Here is a 26,465-nt window from a genome sequence, read left to right on the forward strand (position 1 = left end):
CCATCGGACTTTGAATTTCCCCGGTTTAATTTCGTTCCTCCCGTTGAATTTTAACACCAGCTGTCCGGGAGTAAAATTCATTCGCCGGAGATGCTTGTCGTGCCACACCTTCCGTCTTTGCTGGGCTGTTTCTGTCGCCCACTGAGCCATCATCCTTCGCTCGTCCAATTTGTTCAATGCGTACAGCCTCTCCCTCAGGGTTTCCATGTCGCCAAGGCGATTATCGATGGCAATCCGCAGACTTGGTACCATGAATTCAACTGGCACCACGGCTTCTTGTCCATACATTAGCTGGAAAGGAGTCTGTCCAGTAGTTACTTTGTAGGTCGTTCGGTATGCCCAAAGTACTGACGGTAGGCGCTCCTCCCAGTCATCCTTCTCCACTCCGCAAGACTTATATATCACCGACATTATTATTTTATTTGTGGCCTCTGCCTAGCCATTGGCACGTGGGTAGTACGGACTTGAGAATGAGTGAAAAATCTTGAAGTCTGATGTCAACCGGTATATGACATGGTTCACGAAGTGGCCTCCCCTGTCACTAGTCAACTAAACAGGTATACCATATCGCGTAATGATTTGTTCATAAATAAACTTCGCTGTGCTTACTGCCGAATTATCCTAGAGGGCCCTTGCCTCCACCCACTTGGTCAAGTATTCTGTCGCAACTATAATGTATCGGCACCGTCGTGTGCGACTGGCCTTAAGAGGACCCACAAAGTCGAGTCCCCATCGCTCAAAGAGTTCTTGTGCATGCGACGGGTTGAGGGGCATGAAGTCCCGCTTCAGAGGTTTGCCCGCCCGCTGGCAAGTGTCGCACCTCATGACCCACTCCCTGGCGTCGTGATATACTGTTGGCCACCATAGTCCTGCGAGAAGCACCTTTCGGGCTGTGGTGTCTGGACCCATGTGTCCACCTGCGGGCCCTTCATGTGCCTCCCTTAATACACTTGAGACTTCTTCCTCCATGACACAACGCCTTAATATCTGGTCCGGCCCCATCTTGTAAAGTAACCCGTTGATGAGCGAAAAAGTCCTGCTCCTTAATGCGAGCTTTCTTCGTTCCCCTGGAGGCATACCCTCCGGAAATCGGGACGTCGATAGGTACTCTCCAATCTTCTTGTACCACGAAGGGAGCACGGCTATTTGGAACAAGTGTGCATCCGGGAAATCATCATTTACTCCCTCTGGAGGTTCCCCCGACTTAATCCGGGATAGCTGGTCGGCTATGACATGGCTTCGCCCTGGTCTTACCACAATTAAAAATGTGAACTCCTATAGTAGTAATAGCCAACGACTTATCCTCCCCTGGATAATGGGCTTGTTTACTAAATACATGAGTGCCTGGTGATCTACGTAAAATGTGAATGGTGTGGCCAGGAGGTAATGACGGAATTTTTGTACTGCATAGACCATACCGAGTGCTTCCCGTTCTGTGGTACTATAGTTTTTCTCCACCTTCGAGAGCAATCTGCTGGCAAAATAAACGGGGTGGTCTAGCCCGTGTCCTCCTACTTGGGCTAATGTAGCCCCGATGGCGTAGTTTGAGGCATCCACGTGAACGTGGAATTCCTTATCCCAATTCGAGTATGCCAGTATGGGCGCTCCCATCAACCTTGTCTTTAGCTCTTCGAAGGCCTTGCTCTGTGGCTCTGCCCAAATGTATGGTTCCCCTTTCCTTGTCAACTTATCCAACGGGTGGGATATCTCAGCGAAGTTCTTGATGAACCTCTTGTAGTACCCCACATGACCAAGGAAGGACTTTACCCCTGTGACATCCGTCGGAGGTTCCATTTCTACTATTACCCGAATCTTGTCCGGGTCCGTTTTCAATCCTTCTCTACACACAATGTGTCCTAGCAATCTTCCCTGTGGTACCATGAATCTACATTTCTTCGAGTTGAGGGCCAACCGTGCCCTCCGACACCTCTCTAGGCATTCTCCAAGAGTTTTTAAGTGGATGTCCTGTTCGCTGTAAATAGACCAATCATCCAGGAATGCTTTGAAGTTCCCCACCGACATCTTGTCGAAGATGTGCAAGATGATGCACTGAAAGGTGGCAGGCGCGTTGCATAGACCGAAGGGCATTCGGTTGTATGCGTACACACCGTCCTCCACCACGAAAGTTGTTTTCAGCCTATCGTCCTCCGCGATGGATATCTAGTTGTAACCAGAGAATCCATCCATGAAGGAATAGATTTCATGTCCAGCTACTTCCTCCAAGATGCTGTCTGTGAAGGGTATGGGAAACGGGTCTTTAACAGTGACAGCGTTTAGGCACCGGAAGTCTACACAGATCCGGATCTGATTGGCCTCTTTCTTGAGGGAAATCACAATGGGGGACACCCATTTGCTTGTCTGTACTCTGAAGATTATGCCTGCTTCCAACATCCGCTCAATTTCGTCATTCACCCGTACAACATAATTTTTGTTCATTCGGTACGGCCGCTTCCTCACTGGCTGGGCTCCTGGTACCAACGTTATTCGGTGCACACATAGCTCTGGGGGCATGCCCTTCAAGTCCTTGTATGTCCATGCAAAGACATCCTTGTATTCCAGGAAAATTTTGAAGGCTGCGGCCTTCAACACTGGATTCCAATCATCTCCGACCAGGATGATCTTGGGGTCACTTGTCTCCCCGAGATTCATTTCCTTTAACGCGGCTTCCTGATACTTAATAGGCTCCCCCTTCAGGAATTGGTGTGTCGGCGCCTCATTCACTGCTGCCTCCCCTTCCTTATACTCGCCATATTCTGGGGGAAATATATCTGGTTCTTCTTCAATGCTCAATACGTTGCACGATGGTGTAAATAGTTCATAATCTCCCATTTGCCAATGGAAGAGGCCATTCAAGGAGTCCCCATCGTCCCCTGAGCATGCCTCCAGTTCTAACACCCCTTCATCACTGGGCTCCATGCGGCATCTATTTCCACCCTCCGCTAACTGGTGTTCCTCGGACTCCGAGTCGGAGGAAGAGGCTAACTCCTCGCTCACCATCTGCGTACGGAGATCGATTACGTACTTCCTCCCGACTTTTTCCAAAGAAAGGGTATTCCGCTTCCAGTTATGGTTGGCTTTTGCTGCAATGAGCCACCCCCGCCCCAGGATGGCGTCATATCCTTTCTGCTTTAAGGGGATTACCACAAAGTCCAGCATGAATGGCTGTGTGCCGACCATCACCTGCTGGCCCATGAGGGTACCAATGGGTTTAATCCCATGTTGGTCTGCCCCTAGTAGGTTGAACATAGGGGGCCACAATGTAGGCTTTCCCAACTTTCTCCATGTCGCTTCTGGGAGTACATTTACTCCTGACCCTCCGTCCACAATCGTGTCTGTTAGGGTGGTCCCTAGTATACCCATTTCTACCACCGCCGGGTGGCGTCTACTGTTGACTACCAACAACATGGGGTCGACCGCGGGGTTCGCGACCTCCCTAAACGCGGGGTTGGTTGTGGGGCGCACGACCTCCTTCGTTTTTACTTGTGGGGGTACAGAGTTTAAAATAGCCATTTTTAGCTGCGGCATACTCTCCAGGAGGTCTTTAATTTTCACCGGTACCTCTACCTGCAAGATTTGCCGTAAGATTTCCTCTTCTCCCTTCGTCCGTGGTGGACTTGCTGTCTGCTGACTGTTTTGTCCGTGTGCGGCCATTTCTTTTGTGATCTCGTCTCCGGCCTCCCGTACTCTCTCGGTCTCTGTGTGGGGATTTGGGTAGGCAATCTTTTTAGCCTGCGCCCTTGTGATTGCCAATACTTCTGCCTTCGTAGGTTCTATGTTTAGAAGGTGTACACCAGGTTTCGGGCAATTTGCGTCCTCGTGGTCGCCTGGCTCGCACCATCGGCAGAGGTGCTGAGTGTTGGCTTCCTTCGTACAATCACGGGCGAAGTGTCCCCACTGATTGCAGGCCCTACATTGAATCATCGGCCGGCCCTTGGCATCGTACTGGATCCGGTTTTTGTTGTTGTTATTGTTATTGTTTCTTCCGCCGCCGCGTCTATTATCCCGGTATCCTCCAGATGATGCCGTTGTGTTAGTCTGCTGGCCCGTACCCGCTGGTGCGGATGTTGTGGCCTGCTCTGTGAACAACACCTGGTTCGGGCTTCGGGTTTTCATATTGTACGGGCACTCCTTGGTGGAGTGTCCCATCATTTGGCAAATCTCACAGAATGCCTTCTTCGGGCAAGTACCCTTTGTGTGTCCATCACTCCTGCAATCTGTACACCATACTTCAGTTTCTTCCGTCTTACTTGTACTCCCTTTCATGGCCTTGAATTCTCTCAACATTCGTTCCATGTCCTTCTGGAGCGCATGTACCTTTTTACCCGATTCGCTACTGCTACTGCTCTCTCCGTCAGAATCTTCATCATCGTCAGATGAATATCTATTACTTTTCTTCTTTCTTGATGTTTTGTACTCGCTTTCCAGATCCATTGCCCTGTTATAGGCGTCGTCATATGACGTCGGGGGTACAATCTTCATTTTTTTCCATAGGGAAGATTTCAATCCTTCCACGAACCATCGTTTTTTTAAGCCCTCAGCCGGCTGGCTCTCCATTTTACCCAAGAGTTCTTTCAGCCTCCGACTGTATGCCCGTACTGTCTCCTTAGTACCTTGCTTGGTATTATATATCTCTGTCACAATTTCGTTGTCATCACGAAGCAACCGGAACTCCTCTGTGAATTCCTTCTGTAAGGTAGCCCATGTGGCCACTTTTTGCTTATCTATATCGGAGTACCAATCTATGGCGACTCCTCGTAACGTGGCTGGGAACTGCTATACCCAGTCATTGTGGTCTGTTACTCCGTTGGCGGACCAAATGGTCTCACATGTATGGCAGTGCCTTAAGGGGTCTTCCTTGCCGTCTCCTGTGAACTTTGGTAACTTTTGTTTGCTCGCCATCCCTGGTCGTCTTCCTGGAGGCGGTTGTGTCTGTGTCTGTGGCTGTGTCTGTGGCCTTGCGCTGCTACCTCCGGTAGTGTTGGTGGTGTGTCCTGGAGGTACGGTGTTTTGCCTGTCGCGTGTGGCACCTACACCCGTACTGTTGCCCTCCCCTTCGTTCTGACACGCTCCTACTCCTGCTTCCCGTTGGTGATCTTCACTACGTGGCGTGAGGGATAAGTTCCTAAACTGATCCCGAGTCTCCTCGACTAGATTTCGCCGTAACCTTGTTTCTTCTAAAAATTCTTCGTGGCTCCGCGTCCTACGATGATCTGGCGACGCGTAGAAATTTCCATCGGCCTCTGCACCTTCCGTGACACCTCCTTGGTTCCCCTCGGGCCCCCCGTCGGCAGGTCGTCCTTCGGCAAGTTGCCTCAGCCTCCGTCTACGTTCTACTTGCTGCTCCAGAATCAAAGTCCTCTGCGCGGCCTCCCACTCGTTCGTTTCCGGTTTTCTATTTCTATCTTTATTCAATAGGTTTGGCATTAATTGTCGCACATTTCCATAACTCTCAATTCTTTAATCAAAACATGTCTTTATTAATTCATCTGCTCAAGTACAACTCATGTCAATGACACTTTTATTTGAAAATAAGAAGTTCACAGTTCAATTCCCTCCTGGCCTAGCGCCATCTCTTTCCGTGTCCTGTCGGCTGTTCTCTTCATAGCGCTGCAGGATTTGTTGTCGTCGCTCTTCCTGGGCAACCTCCTCCAGGCGGGCCTGTTGTGCCAGCGATGCCTGTGCAAGCAACCGGGGGAGGTGGTCCATCAACCGGTTTACTGCCAGGCTAACCTCCAGCGCTGTCCACACGGCACTTGGTGGGATTTCTACCTCCGCTGCTTCTCGTCGAACGTATGTCTAAATGGCTACCTGGAGCAAAATCGAAAATTCTCGCGTTGCCGTGTCTTCTCCTGTGTAAAGTTCTGTCTGTGCATCGTCGGCCTCCGGGTTTACTTCACCAACGGGTAGGCCCATTGTGTCTGTGCGCCATCCGTGCCTTCCGTTCCCGAGTTCGTCCCCGGCAACGGCGCCAAATGTTTGCCCTCTCGGGTGAATAACTTAAGACATAAAGGACATAACGCAGAATAATGCCGTAAATATCAGACAAAGTGTATCCGATGTTCTATTCATAATAAGTGTATTTTACAAGTTACATTCCGGAGTATAAAAGGGTACCGAGGGGTTGCGAGCGCCAACCATCGCGCCGCAACTTCCACCCCTCGGGTGTCAACTAACCAAAACAATTACACATAATTAACTAATGTTATTCCCGTGTACAATAATGCCGCCAACAAAGTTGTAGTAACAATGATGGGAGAATTTTCAAGAGATGACTCATTAGGTCTAGGACCAGTCTCTATCATGAATTTATCAAAATCATCCAACATGGTGGTTGACACTTCAGATAAATTTGGAAAGGTAGAAAAAACATTCTCAATATTATCATGTGGGGTATCTATAGCAGACTCACTAGCACTAGTGGAAGAAATATGAACAATTGTACTAGGAGTAACACAAAAGATAGTAGATCCAAAAGGTTCTAATTCAATAGTAGAAACAAGAGCATGAACCATGGTTGAGGAACAAAGAGATACCTATGGAAGGAATTCATGGGATTTATTTGACTGAGAAGTCTTGAAAAATTGTTGTAATCCCTCTTCATCATATTCCTCATCATGTTATTCATTACCCTCCTCCTCACCTTCAAGATGATCTACATCAATAGGCTCTAGATCAGAAGGTTCACCATCCAAATGCTCACCTTGTACTTCAGACTCTTTCACCTCCTGAACACTTGAAAAGGATGGTTCTCCTTGGACTTTTCCTTTGTTAGCCACAACTGTGAATTTCAACTTTGGAGCCATCTGGGGAGTTGCAGGGTCTTGTTTATTCTTTGTTCTAATCTCTAACCTTTTACCAACAAATCCAACAATGTCATCATGAGAACTAGTATAAAAAGGCTTCAACTAAATTCCCTTGCTAGAAAGACGAACATTAGTATTTGCAAGAATACTCTGGAATCTATCTTTGATGGATGTTGCCTCTTTTTGTGACCATTGAATGAGTGGCAAGGGTGTTGAAGAAACTTTCTTTTCTACATAGGTAAGATCTAGAGCATTACCATCATCTTCAAGATCATCTGGGATATTAGCAAGGTTAAAAGCTCACGAATCTGCTCCACTATGAGTCGGCAATATTCAAGTTTCCTGACATCGTGCTCTATCCTACAAGCAATCCAAATATCTTCAATGCAATGTACATGGGCATATGCTTTCTTCAAATTATTCCGCATTCCTCTATAATCAAAGTCTCTCCTTGTGTAATGTCCCCATTTTTCAAGCCTTTCATGAAGACTTAGCCTTTTGGCTAAGTGGGGGAATAAGGAGAAATTAATTAAATTAATTTCTTATAAAGTCATTAAAATAAATTAAAAATTAAAAAGTGACTTTATATTTAATTAATTTAATTAAATAGTGACTGAAGTATAAAATTAAAATCATTAAAGTCACTTAAATAATAATAAATAATAAAGTGTACCTACCCTCTTCTAGAAGGAATCTCGTGATGGGTTATGAAAAGGATAAATAGAAGAGGGTGATTGATGATCAAGCAGAATGGGAGATTTGGATGTGATGAAATGACTGATGTGTTGCATTAGTGAAATCTCTGAGGACGCAAACCTTCAGCGGATTGGATAGAAGGGCTAGACGAAACCCTAGTTCTTCAATTGGAGTAGGTTCGTGACAGAATCTACATTGGTGCCTAATTTGTGAAGTCTTCTCTCGAATACAAATTTGCATTAGAGTGGGAGACATTTTCAGTCTTCCAATTTGAGCTCATTAAAGTCATTGATTGCTGCCATGGTGGAGTGAACTCATGGCATTTTCAGTTTATCAGATTTAGTGTGGCGATTTTATTGGAGAACATTTTGAAGAGGATTTTTGTGAGTTGCTGTGGTAAGTTGCAGGTCTGAAGACAAAATTCATACTTTACATCATCACCCATGATTTGGGTCAGAACTCACCATTAAGTCAATAAACCTTTCCACTAAGGCCAGCAATTTCATTGGGAAGATAAGGTGATTCCTCTTGTGGTATTTTTGAAGAGTTTGGGTGATAGATTGGGTATATTTTCAGTGCTTGATCAGATCGGCCCTGTGCACCTTGAACTCTTCAATTTGGGTTGTAACTACATGATTGGGCTTTGGGTTCCATCAATGAGTATAGCGCCTCCCTCAAGGATTGAGGCCGACCAGTATAGGAGGTGGTAGGGGGCACTTGGGTGCAGATTTCTTTGTCTTCTCACACCTGTCAGCCACAGCAGTAGGGGCGCATGAGACAGGGTTCAATCTTGCTCATTGGAGACTCTTTGATAGTGGATTATGCTTGATTCTTCATCGCCTTACCTAGAGTGATTAAAATCAGGTTCTTGGTCATCCTACTTTCATTGTAATTTTAAGTTGTATGATTCAGTTTAGAGTGTGCCATTTGTCTTCAGAAAAAAATCAGAGACATGGTCCTTTGTAATCAGTCCGTGTATTGATCTTATGATAGCCTATTGAACTGTCTTCTCATTTCATTCCTGCTTATACTATGCTCCTATCTGAATGCTTTCCCATGATCACTTGTAGGTTGAGAAATTTCCTCCCTTTTCGATTTCCCAAACCTTCTTAGATATCCATGTTTTGTTTCCGGATCACTCATCAAAGCTTGCAAGTTCCTTATCAAATCAATAGTGGATTTGTCGAAAGCCATCTTTCCCTCTGTACTTCCCCAACAGAATGGTAGGAAACCGCTTTGATACCATTGTAATATCCCCTGTCCGAATGGTGACTGAGAACAAGGAATATTGTTGTCAAATCTGTGTGTTATGCTGTTTGCTAATGTTGCGTGTTATGCGGACTGTTGTCTCAGTAGTTTCAGATTGGTATGGAGGTGAACCTTTCACATATTTCTCATGAAAATTCAACTACAAATGACTGTAAGTGAAAGTACAATAGCCAAGAAAGCATATACAATCAAATTATGAAGTTCTAACACCAAATTGGACTTGAAATCAGAATGTATAGCTTGCTGGTATTATTTGCACATGATGTCTTTGTCTCCACCAAAGATAATGTCGTCCACACATACAACAACTATAATCATATGCTCTCCATTTACCTTGATATACAAGTTGTTGTCTGCATTCCCTTTCTGGAATCCTTGCTCTTTCAAGTATTTGTCTAACCGGGAATACAATGCTTTGGGGGCTTGCTTCAAACCATACAAGGCTTTCTTCAACTGGCATGCAAAACTCTCATCATCATGTAATAGATATCCTTCCGGTTGTTCCATATACACCTCTTCTTCAAGATTACCATTCAAAAATGCAGATTTGACATCCATTTGGTAAACCTTGTATCCTTTATAGGCAGAGAAAGCTAAAAAACATTCTTATTGCCTCTAACCTAGCAATCGGTGCAAAAGTTTCTTCAAAGTCAATACCTTCCATTTGAACATACCCTTTGCAAACTAACCTTGCTTTATGGAGAACTGCGGCAGCATTCTATCTTAGTGGTTGATCCCTTGTAGCAGCAGCATATGACTTCTTTTTCTCAGATTTGCAAACAGTGAATACCTGCTTGACCTTACTCTCACTGGATGTCATGAACTGTATCTCTTTTTCGGTTGAGTTCTTGCTTCTGGAACTCTGCCCCTTTTCAAATCCAAGTCCATCGGCATCCTTTGAAGCCTTTTGCTTGCTCAATATTTTATCTAGGATCTCTATGCTGCTTTCCTACTTGCTTCTCATCATCAGTTCATTCTTTCTCTTCTCTAATTCCTTTTGGAGCTTAACAATTTCTTCTTCCAGGTTCTAATGCTCCTTCTCCTTTTCACTCAAGTCGGTACTAGTAACTTCACAGATCCACTTGGCCTCTTCCAATTAAAGTTTTAGACCTGCAATTGTTTTCTTGGATTCTTCAAGAGATTGCTCCAACATCTCTTGTTCTTTAGCTACAACCTTTTTCACCTTCTTCAGATCTCTTCTTGTTTTCTTCACACACCCTACAACAATACCTTTCTGCAGATTCTTACTCTGCTAAAACTTCTCTCCTTCTGACTGCTAGATTCAATTCACACTTGACCACACTTTGCTAGGTTTTGCCTCTGCCGGTTTGTTCTCTGTCGGTTCACACACACCTTACCGGTTTCTCCTTCAACACACAGTCACTTAAGATTTTTCTTATTTTTCACTCAAACAGTCTTTGCCCACACACTTTCATTCACTAGCATCATAATTTATCAGTCTCAGGTCGACATCTTTTAAACTTGAGGCTTCCCGCTAAAAACTAATTCAAACTTAGGATGGTTAGGGTTTCCCTGCTCCAATCTAATTCGATCTGCCTTGGTTCGCTCACTTGCTTTGGGAAGATAAAACATCACGCATTTTTCATCTGTCCAAAACATGTTTGCCAAAAATAGCAAACCTAACCCTGTTTTACAGCCTTGAAATCTGTTGACTCATTTATGATTCAGCTGTTTCTTTCTCGAGGTCAATCTGCAATCAAATTTCATGCTTCGATCACAATTCCTCAACTATCTGATCATTCTCTATCGCCCATTCTTCCTCGAGCCACATCAGTGTGTCATCAACCCGTGATTTGCAATTTTATCATTTAATGACCACCTACTACACAGACAACCATGTCGATGAACGGTTCACTGACCTCTGCATGTTTTCCACCTCAGCTCCCCGGGGCACACATCAACATTCAACTCACCGACAAAGGGTCGATTCAAACTAGAACATCCATCAAGTCCTTCTATTGGTACAAACCCTTACCAATATGTCTAACACACTGAACAATCACTCTTATCGGTAACATATCCTCTTGACAATTCATCTTACCTTTCAGTATGTCTTCATGCCATTTTTTTTGTTCTACTCACCGGGTGTTGTTGTGATTCATATAACATTCCACCTCTTCATCACAAACAAACAGTCAGCCTTCATACCGGTTATCACTCAAGCATGCCAACACACTCCGGCATCTCACCTCATACCGGTAATATCATCTGTCAGCTCATAACATACTTCTCTTCTTTATGCCGGTTCAATCTTCTTCATACCGGTTGACACACTCTATCATACCGGTTGACATCAATGACAACTTAATGCCAGCAACAATAAATTAACAAAGCCAAAATGAACCTGGAGTATAGCGCCTTGAAGAAGCAAGCAATATCACGGACTAGGGAGCCTCCAATGAGTCAATTCGTCCTCCTTATCAAATCGCCCCTGCTGCTGCTAATGGAGGTCTGATATATTAGTGAATGACAGCTGCAAGTCCTCCAATCTTCTTCCCAAAATGATCGCCTCCCCTTCACCAATGTAGCGCTATTTTCGTTGATGAGATTTCATGCCAAATAAGTGAGATATGAGTAAAATCGAAGGTATAGGCTGACTGCTACAATTTTAATTTCAGACTATTATGGCACTAATCCTTCCACAAAAACACCTCCCAATTGTCTCAAATAGAATCGCCTAACTCATTCAACAATATCGATGGCCTTAGAAGGTAGATTTGATGACTTATTTGTGAATTCTGATCCAAATCGTGGGATAGCAGAGAAGAACATGAACTTGCTTCAGACCTGCAATATGCAACAGCAAACCCACGAGCTCTCCTCAAAATGTTCTCCAATAGGATCGCCTTACTACTCCAACCAAAACCGATACACTATGGGCCTTCAATCTGAAAATCTGATAATATCATGAACCCATCTACCATGGAAATATAGAAAACTCAATAAGCACACTTAGGAAGACTGATTTGCCTCCCTCTCTCAACTGCAACCCCTTGGAAAATCTCACCCTCCCAGTTATGCTAATCATCAAGAGTTTTCGTTCCCAAATTATTGTTTGCAGAAACCGTCAGCTCCACAAGTCTACACAAGAAGAAATATTCACAACAACTGATGATGAACAATGAACCAACCTCCTCTACTTATTCTTTTCATATCCAATCATGTGGTTCCTTCTAGAATATTATCTTCTTATCTTGTTGTTACACTTTATTACAAATATTAATTCAATTGCACTGTTAAAGTATTATTATATAATAATTAAACTGCACACATCTCACAATGCGTGTAGTCTCCTTATTTCGCCATAAAATCAAGTAGACATAAAATGTGAGGCCGTAAATCACTGCAAATCGACCACCTAATCAATCCTCTTGGCCTACGAGGGTCAAGTGATAGGCCAATCCCGTGAATATTTGCGGACTAGTCAGAAGGGGACATTACACTTCATATGTTTGCATGCCTGATGCTCTTTTCTTGAGCTTGAAATCCCTAAGACTGAGTCATGTTCACTTCTTTCAAGTCTCCATTGAGGAAGGCACTCTTCACTTCCATTTGATGGACTTTCCAGCCTTCATCTGTTTGCCATGTACCATAGAATTAAGGTACCATTATGCAAGAGAATTGGTACAAAAGAAGAAAGTTGCAATTCAGTTTTGCAAGTCAGAAGAATATTTGGCAAATATCATGACTAAAGGACTGGGCAAAATAATATATTTAGGTTTGAAAATAAAGTTGCTGATAGAGGGATTTGACATCAAGAGAGATAATGTAGGAAAATCTTACGTCAAATCAACAAAGCATTGTTGGGTAAGAGATGTTGATGAAGAGATAATGACAACATCAAATGATGCTGACATTGTTGAACTACTGCAGCAGAAATATCATAATTGCTGACAAAGATAACAAACAGTTGCTAATGAAATTCTGTGCTACGAAAGACATTTCAAGCACATCAAAATATTTAAGATTCAATTTTAATTTTAGACGTCATTTTCTAGCAGTCCAAGACTATGTTTAGGGAACTAAACTTAAAAGATCTTAATCACAAATATGCAGCAAAATTTTCAAGGCTGTTTTTAGGAGTTTAGAAGGCTTTTATTTATTGGTATGGTGTTGTTTTTAGATGAAACCAGCCGCTGGTTTGATTATAATAAGTTTTTATTTTTGTTTGTGTGGAAACCAGTTTTAATGGTGATATATATCGTTCAATGTATCACCCAGTTTTTTTTTAAAGGTGTCAAACTCTATATTAGTCGCCCTGATTTTAGTTTGCAGCAGATAGTAATTCAGTAATGAGAAATTCAGAAGAAACTCAAGGCTGTAAAAAGTGACTCAAGAAGTCATTTCAGAATAATAAAACTTTTTTTCTCAGTGTGTGATTTCAGTACTGCCCATGTTTCATGTATAATTTTTTTACACGTGTATCATTGTAAAAAATCATGGAAATGTATAACATCAGCCACTTGGGTTTATTCTTCAGAGGTGCAGATTGGAGTTTACACTCTTCAAAGAGACTATATTATGCATTTCAACATGTAAAAAAAAATGATATCTAGAGAGAACTCCTATTGAATTATATTTTTCTTATTTATCTAGTTCAAAGGGATGGCAAAGAAGCAAATAACTCTTTGTTGTAAGATATTTGTAAACGAAACACAAGATAGAAAGAGTGTAAAAACAGCATCTTTCTAAATTAACAAGCATGTGAGAGGTAAAAGTAAAACATATAACCCAAACCAACATTTTTAACCTCCACATCATTATAACGAGGCACATTGAAAGAGTTTGAAAAATATAAAAGAAGTTGGTTGAAAAGTGTCATCTGTCCCTGAAAAGCATGCATTCATGCTCTCAGTGGTGTGATATCTACACATGTAGAGTAGTAAACCTTAAATAAAGTGACAATTAAATATAAGGATCTTCTTCCCATATTAATCATTTTTTGGGCAGCATCAAGGTGCTACACTGATTACTAAAATAGATCTGAGATTACACTAAATCGGAATGAAAAAAGAGGATACTAAAAAGCAAACAACTTTGGCCAGCCATCACTAAGAATGGACATTTAAAACAAAATTAAAATGTTGAGAAAAGTAGATTTAGAATTTGGCAAAAAAAAACAGCAGTAACTCAACCAAGAGTTGGCTCTTTATTTTCATAGGAACAGTCAAATTCAGGGGTCCTTGACCACTTGGGAAGAGCATTGTGAGTCGTGACTACGATAGCTACCTTTGATAAATAAAACTTCTGCTTGTCAATAAGTAATCATCAAAAAGGTTCCTATTGACCCACTGAAAATTAATGTATAAACAAACAAGAAGAAATAAACTCATTGAGCTTTCATCGTGTCATTTCTCCATAGAAAATGGGTCTACAACCAGCACTTGAAATCTTAAAAATAAAATGTTTTCACACAGTAATCGTGGAAAGATACAGTTAAATGGAGAAGAATGCTTGTATCTGCTTTGATGAAATACATATATTCATTCTTTTATTGAATTGGGAAGAACTATCCATCATTAATCGTGCATCTTACTTTGGAGGTCAGTAATATTGAGCAGGTTACTAGTACTTTGGTGAAGGATTGTTTCTATTCCATGTGATCCTTTCTCTAACAGGTACAGAAATGTTGATTCAATTTATCTCTGTCACAGTTCTATAACTTAAAGCCATAAATAATTATCAGATTATAACTGCTTCACTCTATCTATTTATTATTAATATTTTCAAAGTTAATTGGAAACCGCAAATGATTGAATTACATATATTCATCCTTTTATTGAATTGGGAAGGATTATTCATCATTAATTATGCATCTTACTTTGGAGGTCAGTAATATTGAGCAGGTTACTATGTATTGATGTGTCTTTTGTACACGACCAAACACAGAATAAAATACCTAAAGGTACCTTATCCTCTCTTGAATAAAGCTCCCCCGAATGCTAAAGATTTCGTAGAAGGTTCAATCGGAGCAACTCCAAGGTTCTGATATGTAGGTTCTCTACTTGTGGATAAGCACCAGTGGTCGTTGTGTTTGCTGTTTTACAAGGGGCCTTACGTACTTTCTAAGAAAGTTGTTCTTGCAACTACTTTTCGATGAGGAAACTGAATTCTCCTAATATTAACTGATGTTTCAAAAAAGGGCAAAAGATAAGGGGTTTAAGAAGGCGATGCTAAACTAAGCCTAGGAATGACTAAATGAGGAGTGGTCTTGGTAAAACTCTACCAATTTCAGTATTGCCAAAAGATTACAACTCTACTGGAATTGGTACGATCTTCTAAGGGGATTCAATGATTTTCGAATCATCAATGGAATAGATACATATCAATATCTCCAATGATGATTGAACTCTCAAACAATATTAATATCTCCAGTTGACCACAGAAGGCGTGCTTACAATCAATAAGAAGCTAGTGGTTTGGACTATGAGTTTTACCAAAGATCAAACACAACATTCATCCTTCAATCTAATTCTAAAATTTAAGTACTATCTCTACTAAGAGTGATTCAAAAAGATAAACAACCATGAAAATAGCCACAAGGATTGCAATAAAACACCATAACTTCAATATTTCATTGATCTCGTAGCAAAATAAAACCACAATTGTTCAACTCTTCACTACTTGTTTCTCTGCTGCTAACAATCCTAATCCTTTTTTTTCTCTTGTTTCTCTAACTCTTTAAAATGAATTGAGTGAGGGCTTATATAGCACTCTCAAATACAATGAACGGCCTGGATCTAAAGAAGATCAAAGGCTAAGATCTTGACACCTAAACCCTAATTAGGGTTTGTTACAAAAAAGACCCTATTTAGATAAGTATTATCATCCCCATAGCCAATAGAAATTGGCACAAATAACAAGGAAACATAGCCCAATAGGAATTGAATTGCCACATCATTTCATAACAACTTTTCGTCTAGAATTTTGTTCCCTCTTCTATGTTCTTTTCTGGCATAGTCAATGAATCTGGACGTAATCCCTTCGATATCAGCAATGGGAATCTCATGCAGGTTCTTCATCTGCTCTTCCAAGTGAAGGACCTGATCAAAAGTTGCGAGAAGGGTCATCTCCCATCCATGCTCTAGTTCTTTTGTTTTCTCGATCAGGAACATAGTAGCATACATCTGATCTCGCTACTTTTCTGTGATCATGTTCTCCTCTTTGCAAAAAATAATCTTGATCTTGTCTTCCAATTCTTGGACATCCACATCTGTTTCGATCTCTATCCTTTTGTCAAGGATTGTACATAATACATCAAACACCTTATCTTGAATAGGATGGATAGTGCCCTCAACTTGGCTGCATCTACTATTGATGTCTTCGAATAGAACTTCCTTCATTTGGAGCAAAGTTGAGCATTGTAGAAGATTATGGGTTCCTCCATCAATTATCTTCTCTTGTGCTAAAACTTGCCTTGACGTCCTTCTTACCACTTGTAATACAGGGATGACAATGTCTCTAGTGTGAGTGAATGCATCTACAGTTATCAAAAGATTATGAATGATCTCAAGGACTTGGATATCCTTGTGGACTGTCTTCATCAATCTTGTTACAAATTCCACAGCTACCCTACAGAATTCATCAATCCATGAACTCATGAGTTGGGCTAAGTTTTTCATCTTTTCTAGCTCACTTATTGACTCAGGAGGGAGTGCATGCAAGGGTGATATTGTTGGATCCTATCGCCTTAATGGTTGATTAAGGTGGTGTTGTGACGTTTTCACACATCGCCCCATTGCAAATGGGGACCCATGTTTTTTGCTCGTTTTCGCTTTGCTTTTTAGGGTTTTGGTTTGAATCCAGTCGGTTTTGGGAGCTTTTTGAATTTCCTTTTCTAGAATGCAAATTTTGAATGAAATGAATTCGCCAGAATGGTCTATTTTCAATTGGAATTTTGAATGCAGAGCTTAAATTTGTCTAAGTGTTGAAGATGAAATGTGAATTTTTGTCCAATTGAATATTTTTGACCAAATTTTGACATTTTTAATTTTTGATCCTAGGCATCTCTAATGATTTGTTTTCGCCTTGTGAAGTGTTAAAATGTGTAAAATCATGTTATTTTGGCCTGTAGGAGCAAAATCGCTCCTGTCCCTCAGTGAAGGACGGGAGCTCGTTTTCAAATATTTTACTATTCCTGCAGGGTCAAGATGAATTACGAATTGGAAGTGATGGAGAAAGGCGAGATCTTTCCATTGAATATAAATTGAAGATTTTCATGAACACAGAAATGCCTCCAGGGGAAAAATCGCTCCTGTCCCTCAGTGAAGGACCGGAGCTACAAATCCAATTTTGCTTTGTCCTTGCAGGATTTTAACGTCTTGACGATGTGAAAAGGTCCAAAGAGGTATATTTTATCAAATGAATATAACTTGAAGTGCTGTCGGGGAGATCAACAGGGTAGCAGGTCCGGCTTGAGTGAAGTCCTGATCCTGAAATTTGGCTAAGTCTGGAATGCCCTGATCCTGAAATTTGACTAAGTCTGGAAACTGAAAAAACCTCCAAAAACTAGATTTTGCAATATAACTCCTGGAGGTCTGAAACCACTCTCAAACATCCTGAAAGTATATATGGAATATAACTTAAAGTATAAGAAAGAAGAAACATAGAAGGAAATGTTATATTCCATAAAAGTTATCCTGATAGAGAGTGCGAAAAGTCAAATTTCGCTCCCGTCCTTCACTAAGGATCCAGAGCGAATTTCGCTCCTGTCCCTCATTGGAGGACCAAGGCGATGCGCTCCTGTCCCTCACCAAGGGACCAGAGCGAAATTCTTCATAAGGTACGATCTGGGCAAAGATCAAGCAAATTTTATGTTCGAAGGCAAGAAAGGAGGTCAATCGAACCCGTTGAAGACAAATTGAAGATTATCAAATGTCAACAAAGGACCAAAATGCTTAAGTTCGCTCCTGTCCCTCAGGAAGGGACCAGAGCGATTTTTGTTGTAGATGATTTTCTCGCCAAATTTCAACCTATCTCAAGGCATGAATGAATGAAAGGAGGCATTGCGAATCCGTTGAATATAATTTTCGAAGGTGATGAAGTGAAATGAGGCCCACAAGAGCAAAATCGCTCCTGTCCCTCTCCAAGGGACCAGAGCGATGAGGTACATCCCCTTTGTTTTCATAGTTTTGGCGCCAAATAAACAATTCAAATTTCCTTAAATGCTAAGTTCGATAAAATTGAAAATCTAATTTAATTAGCATTTAATATGGCGTTGATCTTTTATTAATTATTTTTGCCTTTATTAAAATCGAAATTTGCAAATTAAAAAACGTAAGGCATTAATAATTAATTAATTAATTAATAAAAATCGAATTTGAAGCGCTACAAAGGGAGGTCGGCCTTGTCATTTTAATTTAAAAATCATTTTAAAAAGTGGTTTTATCTCCAAGTCGGCCTATATGGTAATTGTGGTGTGAGCGCTATAAAGGGAGGGTGGTGAAATCTTCATTTTCACATCACCATTTTATCATTCAAATGCGATTAAAAGGAGAAGTGCGAAGTTGTATTCAAAGGAGCGAATTTCATTCCAAGCAAGGTGGTGCGAATCTTGAAGTTTCTATTGGTGCGAATTGTCAAAGGACATTGAAGACCACGTCAGAGATATCCCCAAGGGTGGCGAATTGACAAAGAGAACGTTCCTTATCCTTCAAGATCACGTTGAAGCCATCAAATTTTGATTTTTGCCTAGGCGAATTCCTTTATTTTGGCATTTTAGAGTTAAGCTCTCAACTAAGGTATGGCAAGATCTCTTGTTTTAATTTCGAATTTTGATCGTCATTGCCTTAAACTTGAATTTTGAAATTTTGAATTTCAATAAGCTCAATCGTTTTTTAGGAAATGATAATTCAAGGGCTTATCATGAAGTTTCCTAAAATTAATTTAATCTATGCTATTTGTTGCAAAATCATGGTACTAATTTTGAAATGTTGTGTAGGCATCAAATGAAGATCTCTTCAAGGAAAATCAAGCCGGATCAAGGACGGTCTTCACCAGGACGGTCTTCGCCAGGACGATCAAGTAAGGACATGGGCAACCTCTTTCAATCCAGCGTTCCAAGGCGAGGTACATCATCTTCTTGCACATCAAGGACACAAGGAGTTAGAACAAGGGCTCGTTGAAGAAGCAAATAATTCCAGATGAATTAATTAAAGCAAGCTTCTCAACAACATCAAGTTAAATATCTACCAAGTTACAAGTGTCAGATGAGGTGGCATCCTAGTCATCACGTCTCCAATCAGTGAGGTCCATCTCAGCATGTCCAGATTCAATGTACTTAACTCATGGAAGGTGGCACAAACTCCGATGTACCTACCCTAGCTATCCATTGGTCGATTTTTCTAGAAGGGACATGTGTCCAAGCAATACAATTTTATCATTGGTCAAGCATTAAATGTTATGTAATGGTTGTAACAAACCCTAATTAGGGTTTTCATTGTTGAATCTTGGCCATTGATCTTGAATTGATCTAAGCCATCAAATTGTATTGTGGGCACTATATAAGCCCAGGCATTTCATTTGTAAAGGATAATTAGCAATAAGTTAGAGATAGTATGTAAATAGTTAGAATAGTTAGAGAATAGTTGGAAGCAATTAGAGTAGAATAGGAGGACAAGGCAAGAAATTGTTGCCATTGATTGTAAACAAACTCCATTTTCATTGAAGTAATGGTGAAATATGTCGTTTTCTTGCAATTTGCATGGTTTCTTGTTGAGTCTTCAATCTTAGATGGTAGATGATTAGATGAATGGAGGAAATGTGATTGATTAATGGTGGAATTCGTATATCCATACTACTAGCAGTTTGTTGATTGCAGACTTGCCTTGTGTAGTCAACTGGAATCATTCAGCCTAAGCTCAATTTCAATTTGTCGCTTCTTCATTGATATGCATCAACTTGGATGGTATCTATGCCTGCGGTGATGATTTGAACATCATAAAGCTTCCCTAGAAGATCGCACTAGCCTTGTGTAGATGTTCCATTGATGTCAAAACAAGATCTAGTTAGAGTTTCATCAAAAATCAAGTCATTGCTCCTACATTCTTAGTATTAGGATTAGATCCTCTCTTCGCCCTTATCCTTTTTCCATTTTTTTTCAAATCTAAGTCAGTAAGAGCCTGTGTCCAGCAAAGCAGATCGGAAGTTCAATCATCAGATGTAAGTCCCCTTGTGATTCCAGCAAATCACATCACACCACGAAGAGCTTATCCACACGTAGAGACCCTACACAAAAGAACCTTGGAGTCTACCTAACTGATCCTTTATGCGAATCTTCAGCAGTTAGAGACTATTTTCTCAAGAGAGGATAAGATGCCTTTAGGTATTTTATTCTGTGTTAGGCTGTGTACAAAATACACGTCAACAGGTGGCTAAAATAATTCCTCCGGGCGCTAACCTCCTTTTCCAACCTCTTATTCTTTTCCATCTCTTCCTTGAGTTTATCATTAACTGCTCTCACTGAATCAATCGCTTCTTCCATGGCTTGCTCGAAGGTAAGTAGACCAAGATCAAATGTTTCTAAATCATATTCTTCTGCCATAATCTCATCCTCATACTTGTCCACTGCTGGTGTAGCTACCTGTATCTTTCCTGGATCCTGCATCATCTCTAATTACCTTTGACATCTTTGTAGCCTTTTTCTTTTCGATTTCTTCTTGGGAGTTTCCTATGAGACTTTCCAAATCAAATACTTGTTCTTCCTCCTCAACTACAACTACCCTCGTCAGTCTTTCTTTCAGCCAATCTAGAATTGAAGACTTTATTTCCCTTACCTGTATTTCCTCAGGCAAAGGTCTCTCGGCTCTGAAAGGAGATGTTGCTTCATCATCATTCTTTTCTTCTTGTTGCTCATTAGCACCAATTTGGAGAGGAAGAGATTGACTTGATGAGTGTTGAGGTGTTTGTCCTTTGCCTTGTTTATCATTTTGCATTGTGGATTCCATAGACTCATCTACTTCATACACCTTCTCTCTTTGATCCTCTCCTTGACTTATCTCTTTTTCAAGTCTAGAAGAAATACTCGATGGACGATCAGGATTCACCTTTTGTTTTTTCTTGGATGGTTTTTTCTTCTCAAGTCCTTCCTTTCTCTTCGACCCTTGGAATGAGAAGTATTCTCACTCACACTTGCTTCTCCTTCTTCTATTCTTGCTTCTAGGGTGAATGTCATGGCTATATTCTGCTCCTTCAATTTTTGATGTTGTACGTCCACCCATCTACGAGTGCAATTTAAAATTTAAAATTGGGTCCATTAATGCTCTCAGGCCTGCAACTTCTTGCTCATTCCAATCTATCTTCACTTCTTTATCTTCCTTCTCATAGGATGATTGGAGATATCTACCACTGTCTTGTGCTTGATCGGCTACTCTATAAACTTTACATTTCCTGATAAGATCCAAGGGTAATCTAGAATGCATCTTTCTTTTCACCTCCACATCATCCTGAACATTCATCCAGAAGTCTTCTACTTGAAACACGTGTCTATACTTCTTGCCAACTGTCTCTTCCATATGACCATGAGGATCAAAATTCTCTCTTTAGGCAAAGGATGTGAATGAATACAGAGATAGTTCCTTTTCTGCATCTTCAGCTGCTTGAGAATTAGGACACACTTCAATTGAATTTCCCAGTAAAATAGGTATGGGGATACCATTTCCATGCTTATGTCTTGATGCTTTAGCACAAGCTGCCAATTGTCTAGTCACTTCAAGTAGTATTATTCTATCTGTAGGATACCTTGGCAACATATAAGGAGGTGAAGGACATCCATGGACCCTGATGTAGGTGAATTTTGGAAATTGAATGAACCATGCACCATGTTTCTTCACGAGCTCCTGTGCTTCCGGAGACAGTCGATGGTGAATCCCTCCTTGCAATGTCCTAGTGATATACATTGTGAAGGTGTCATTGACTAGCTTTTAGTCATTCTTAGGTGGATGATGCAGTTGAGCATAAGAATCACATGCTCTTATCTCTCCTGTCCCTGTCCCAACAACTCCTCTATGTGGTAGCCCTGCATACTCAAAACTTCTGACTAAAGAATATATAACATATGAACTCATGTGGAATGACTTAGTAGGGACTAGCCTCCTCAACTGCACATCTAGGTTGTTGCTAATAATTCGGGCCCAATTGAACATTCCTTTTCCTTGGACGATCACTTGAATAAAGAAGAACATCCATTTGTCGAAGAAGAAGGCCTGAGAAGAACCTATAACCCGATTGAGCATGGTTATCAAGTCTCTGAATTCCTCTTGGAAATCAATTGTGTGGCGTACTAGGTATCTTGTTCAAGCGAGGCCTACTCTTGAGTAACCAATTCTTATTGATGAAGTTCAGACAAGTATCAGGATCATCTTCCTAGCTCCTTCTAAGCTCTTGTAGATCATATTTCTCGGCTCTGGGAGATGAAAAGCTTCACTTATAGCTTCTTCTGAAAGATAGGCTAAGATAGTTCCATCCTCGACTACGATTGTCCTTGAATGTGAATCATAGTGCCTAGCACATTCGATCATCAGCTCATGACATTTGATTGCGGGAGGGAAGCCTGCGGCCTTGATGATGCCACTCTCAATTATCTTCTTGGCTATGGGTGATGGCTTGCCGATGTAGGGTGCTTCTCGAAACTTCTTCACATTGAAGTTCCCGAAGTTGGTGTCTCCAATATTGCTCCATTTGGACACGATCCTTGTCTCCAAATCGTCATTCTTTTTTATCTTCTTTGATGAGAGCCTGCCGGGTAGCGGATCCACTTGCCTTGGGGGTTGCCATTTGCTACCTACAAAAAAAGAGGCTTAAGTTAGGTTTAAGTGTAGAACCTTAGCTAGGTGACTTGAGATTCCTTAAAAATTGAAATGATAAAACCTTAAAAATTAAGAATTTTTAAACTTGGCATCACCTAGAAATTTAACTAGATATTGAAGACCTAACCTTAAGAAAATTGATGCAGAAACTTGAATCAGATCTTCAATACCTTGTCAAAAAATCAGATTGTACACCTTACCTTCGATTTCTAATTATCAACTTGAAAAGATGGATAAAAAATGGAGATTGCTGCTGGATTCGCCTTCCTTCCAAGTGGTATTCAAAGGGTTTCAAAAAGTCTTTGATCTGCACTTCAGGTTCGCTTATGTAGATTCAGTCCTTAACCAGCCTTTATGGATCAGAAATTCGCCTTCTTACTGAAATCTGCTCTTCCACTTCTGCTCCTCAAATTTGCTTAAGAAGAAATATAAATGAATGATTAATGTTTGCCAAACTTACTTACCTTTATATGATGATTTCATCATTTTCCTAAGAGGCCGACCTCTTAGATAAACAAATAAAATTTAAAAAATCATCCTTAAGGTGGCCAACCTAGCAATAAGGCTTTAAGAAATACAATTGGGTGACAAAGAGTGAATTTTTTGAATTTTAAGGCCCAAAGATCAATTTAACACATTTGACAAGTGTTTAATTAAGGCAGATTTGCATCGTTTATCCAAATGAGGTTTAATTAGCAATTTATAAGAGGGAAAATGTGTCTTGAATTCCACCATCTTGATCCTTAACCTCTAATGTTCTTGCCATTATGAGCTTTGCCTTCAATCAAGGTGAAAATGGGGATTTCTAAGGACATCGCCCTAGACCCTTTGGAAGGGTCAGGAGAGATTTCTATGGTTAGGCCCAAATTGCATCACTTCTTCACTCCGAGTCGCTCCTCAAGGAGCATATGCTAGTCTTATCTCTCCCAAAGCCTAGGGATTCATTTTTTAGCCTCCATTATGAGTGAATTAGGTAATCTTGAGAATTTTGCTCTGGACCCTTTGGAAGGGTCAGGAGCGAAATTCATCATTAGTTCAAAATCCTTACTTCTTGAACTCATAACCTATTCAAATGCATGCCTATGGCAGTCTTTAAGTCCAATTCACCTTCATCAACGTTTTGGCTTAGCACAAATTTGAAGAAAAATGATATTTTGTGAATTTCGTTCTAGACCCTTTGGAAGGGTCAAGAGCGAAATTCAAGTTTTAGACTTGATCTTTCATTTCCTTCACTTCAATTCATCTTGTAAGGCGAAAGTACATCACTCCACCTTCAATCATGCCATAGGAATCAATGCTTTGGCTTCACACAAGGAGAAAATAGGTGGTTTGAGGAAGAATTTCGCTCTGGACCCTTTGGAAGGGTCAGGAGCGAAATTCTTCCTTTGCTTGTTTTCTCTTACTTAGCTCCATTCTTCTCACTTTGTTCTTCCTTGACTCTCAGCTTTGGATCCATCTCTCAACATGATAACACTTGCTTGACCCCAAAAAAGGCCTGAAAGGGGAAATTGGCTCAAAATCATGGCTAGGGACAGGACCTATTTAGGATTTCGCCCTGGACCCTTTGGAAGGGTCAGCAGTGAAATTCTTGTCCTAGCTCAAAATCTTCATTTTTGGTGGCCATAATCCATTCAAGGGCATGCCTAGGGGTATCTTCAAACTTATTTCACCTTGATCAAGGTTTGTCTTGACACAAAAGTTGGAAGAAAGAATAGGTTTTGGGATTTTCGCTCTGGACCCTTTGGAAGGGTCAGGAGCGAAATCCATGTTCTTGAGCTCATTTCTTCATTTTTCTACTTTAATTCACCTCCAAAGGGCAAGGACATATTACTCCATTCCTACCTAGGCCATAAAAACCAAGAATTTGACTTTCTTTGAAGGGGAAATAGGTGTTCTTAAGAATTTCGCTCTAGACCCTTTGGAAGGGTCAGGAGCGAAATTCTCCTTCTAGGCCAAAATCCTTCACATTTGGTGATCACTAGCAACTCAAAGCCATGCTTAAGGACATCTCCAATCCTAATTCACCCTGACCCACACTTGGCTTGGCACAAAATTGAGAAAAAAGGGAGGTTTTGGGGAATTTCGCTCTAGACCCTTTGGAAGGGTCAAGAGCGAAATCCACATTTTAGCCTTGACTACTCATCTCTTCAACTCCAATCTTCCTTGCAAGGCGAAAATACACCACTCCACTTGCATCCATGCCATAAGAATCAAGGTCTTGACCTCATCTAAGAAGAAAATAGGAGTTTTCAAGAATTTCACTCTGGACCCTTTGGAAGGGTCAGGAGCGAAATTTCTATTTTAGGCTAAAATCCTTCACTCCTTCACTTTTAGTCACTCCCTAAGGCAAAAACATGTCAATCCACTTCCCAACATGCCTTAGAAACTAAGAACTTGGTCTAAACAAGGAAGAAATTGAGGTCTATGGGGATTTTTGCTCTGGACCCTTTGGAAGGGTCAAGAGCGAAATCCATCTTCTTGGTTCTTTCACACTTCCTTCATCCAATCCAGCTTCAAACTTGATCAAATTCTCCTTCCTTTCACCATAATCAAGGCAATCCACCATCAAATTAGCTCAAAACATGGTCATCCTAGGGCTTAAGGCAAAAAAAGAAGGTCAAATCGAGGATTTTGCTCTGGACCCTTTGGAAGGGTCAAGAGCAAAATCCATCTTCTAGGTTGATTTCCATCATTTTCCATCCATCATGTCTTAAATCGCCTCTTGAATCTTCTCTTTGTCACTGGCTCTATTCAATCGACTCCGACTCGACAGAAGACAAGACTCTGACCCAAAAACCAACAACCCTAACCTATCCTAACTGACAACCTTTAACCTTTTTCGCACAATTCATCCATTTTCCATCTCCTAAAAGGCAAGATCCTTCTAAGATAACACTAGGGTTCAAGGCAGACAACATATGAATTCCCCAAGCCCAAGTCAAATTTAGCTCTGAAAGAAACCCTAGGTGAGCTCTCCGAAGGAAACCCTAACCTACCCAGCCCAGGCGACCACTAACTCACTCAATACACCTAGTGAGCAGAGAAAAACCTAGCTAAGAGAAAGCAAAACCAAAGAAAAAAGAGGGGGGTCTCCATCCTAATGGGGCGATGTGTGAAATGGTCACAACACTATGGTACTTTGGTGAAGGATCATTTCTATTCCATGTGATCCTTTAGCTAACAGGTACAGAAATATTGGTTCAATTTATCTTTGTCACAGTTCTAAAACTTAAAGCCTTAAATAATTATCACATTTTCACTGCTTCAATCTATCTATTTATTAATAATATTTTCAAAGTTCATTGGAATCCACAAAAGATGTGGAGGGTTCCAGGAGTTTCTTGACTGCATTGAAAATACCAAATGAGTGCAAGCATAAGCATATGTAATATATTAGCAATTTTAATCTTTTTTTAAACAGAACAAGGTTGTTCTTGAAAGCCATCCAATGAAATGAATAGATACCTCCATATAGAGGTTAACACGTGCTATTGCATCTGCAAGCCCATTTTTGGCTGATATTGCTCGAGCATCAGTCCTAGCAACAAGAAAAAAGTCTGAATCCCCAATAGCATCTCTTGCAGCAGCAATTTTAGCTGCATGTTCCTCTATAGGTATTACCTGCCGAGCATGAAAGACACATGCACATATTTAATACAAAATATAAAGTAAGCGAAGAGTTAATCAACATTATTTGTAATGAAATGGCTGACAAAATAGTTGAAGGAACAATTAACTTTAAAAAATAACATAGTCAAAATGCATAATAAGACAACTTACAAAAAGAAAATTTCTTCCCACTATAACCTACTAACACGGGCAGGACTTGTAGACAGCAAGTATATACTGGACAACCAGGTACCTAGTTGGA

The 26,465-nt window shown here is 40.8% G+C and overlaps 1 protein-coding gene across 2 annotated transcripts in view; it reads right to left on the bottom strand.

The window, feature by feature from the left end:
* Positions 1-26,465, bottom strand: part of LOC131063173 (carboxyvinyl-carboxyphosphonate phosphorylmutase, chloroplastic) — a 116,037-nt gene that overhangs the window by 18,376 nt on the left and 71,196 nt on the right. For both annotated transcript variants that reach the window (XM_057996959.2, XM_057996958.2), the window contains one exon: positions 26,060-26,215. In XM_057996959.2, coding sequence (XP_057852942.1) covers positions 26,060-26,215 — 156 coding nt within the window. The remainder of the gene's footprint in view (positions 1-26,059; positions 26,216-26,465) is intronic.

Source organism: Cryptomeria japonica, chromosome 11 (genome assembly GCF_030272615.1).
Source record: "Cryptomeria japonica chromosome 11, Sugi_1.0, whole genome shotgun sequence".
Taxonomy (NCBI): domain Eukaryota; kingdom Viridiplantae; phylum Streptophyta; class Pinopsida; order Cupressales; family Cupressaceae; genus Cryptomeria; species Cryptomeria japonica.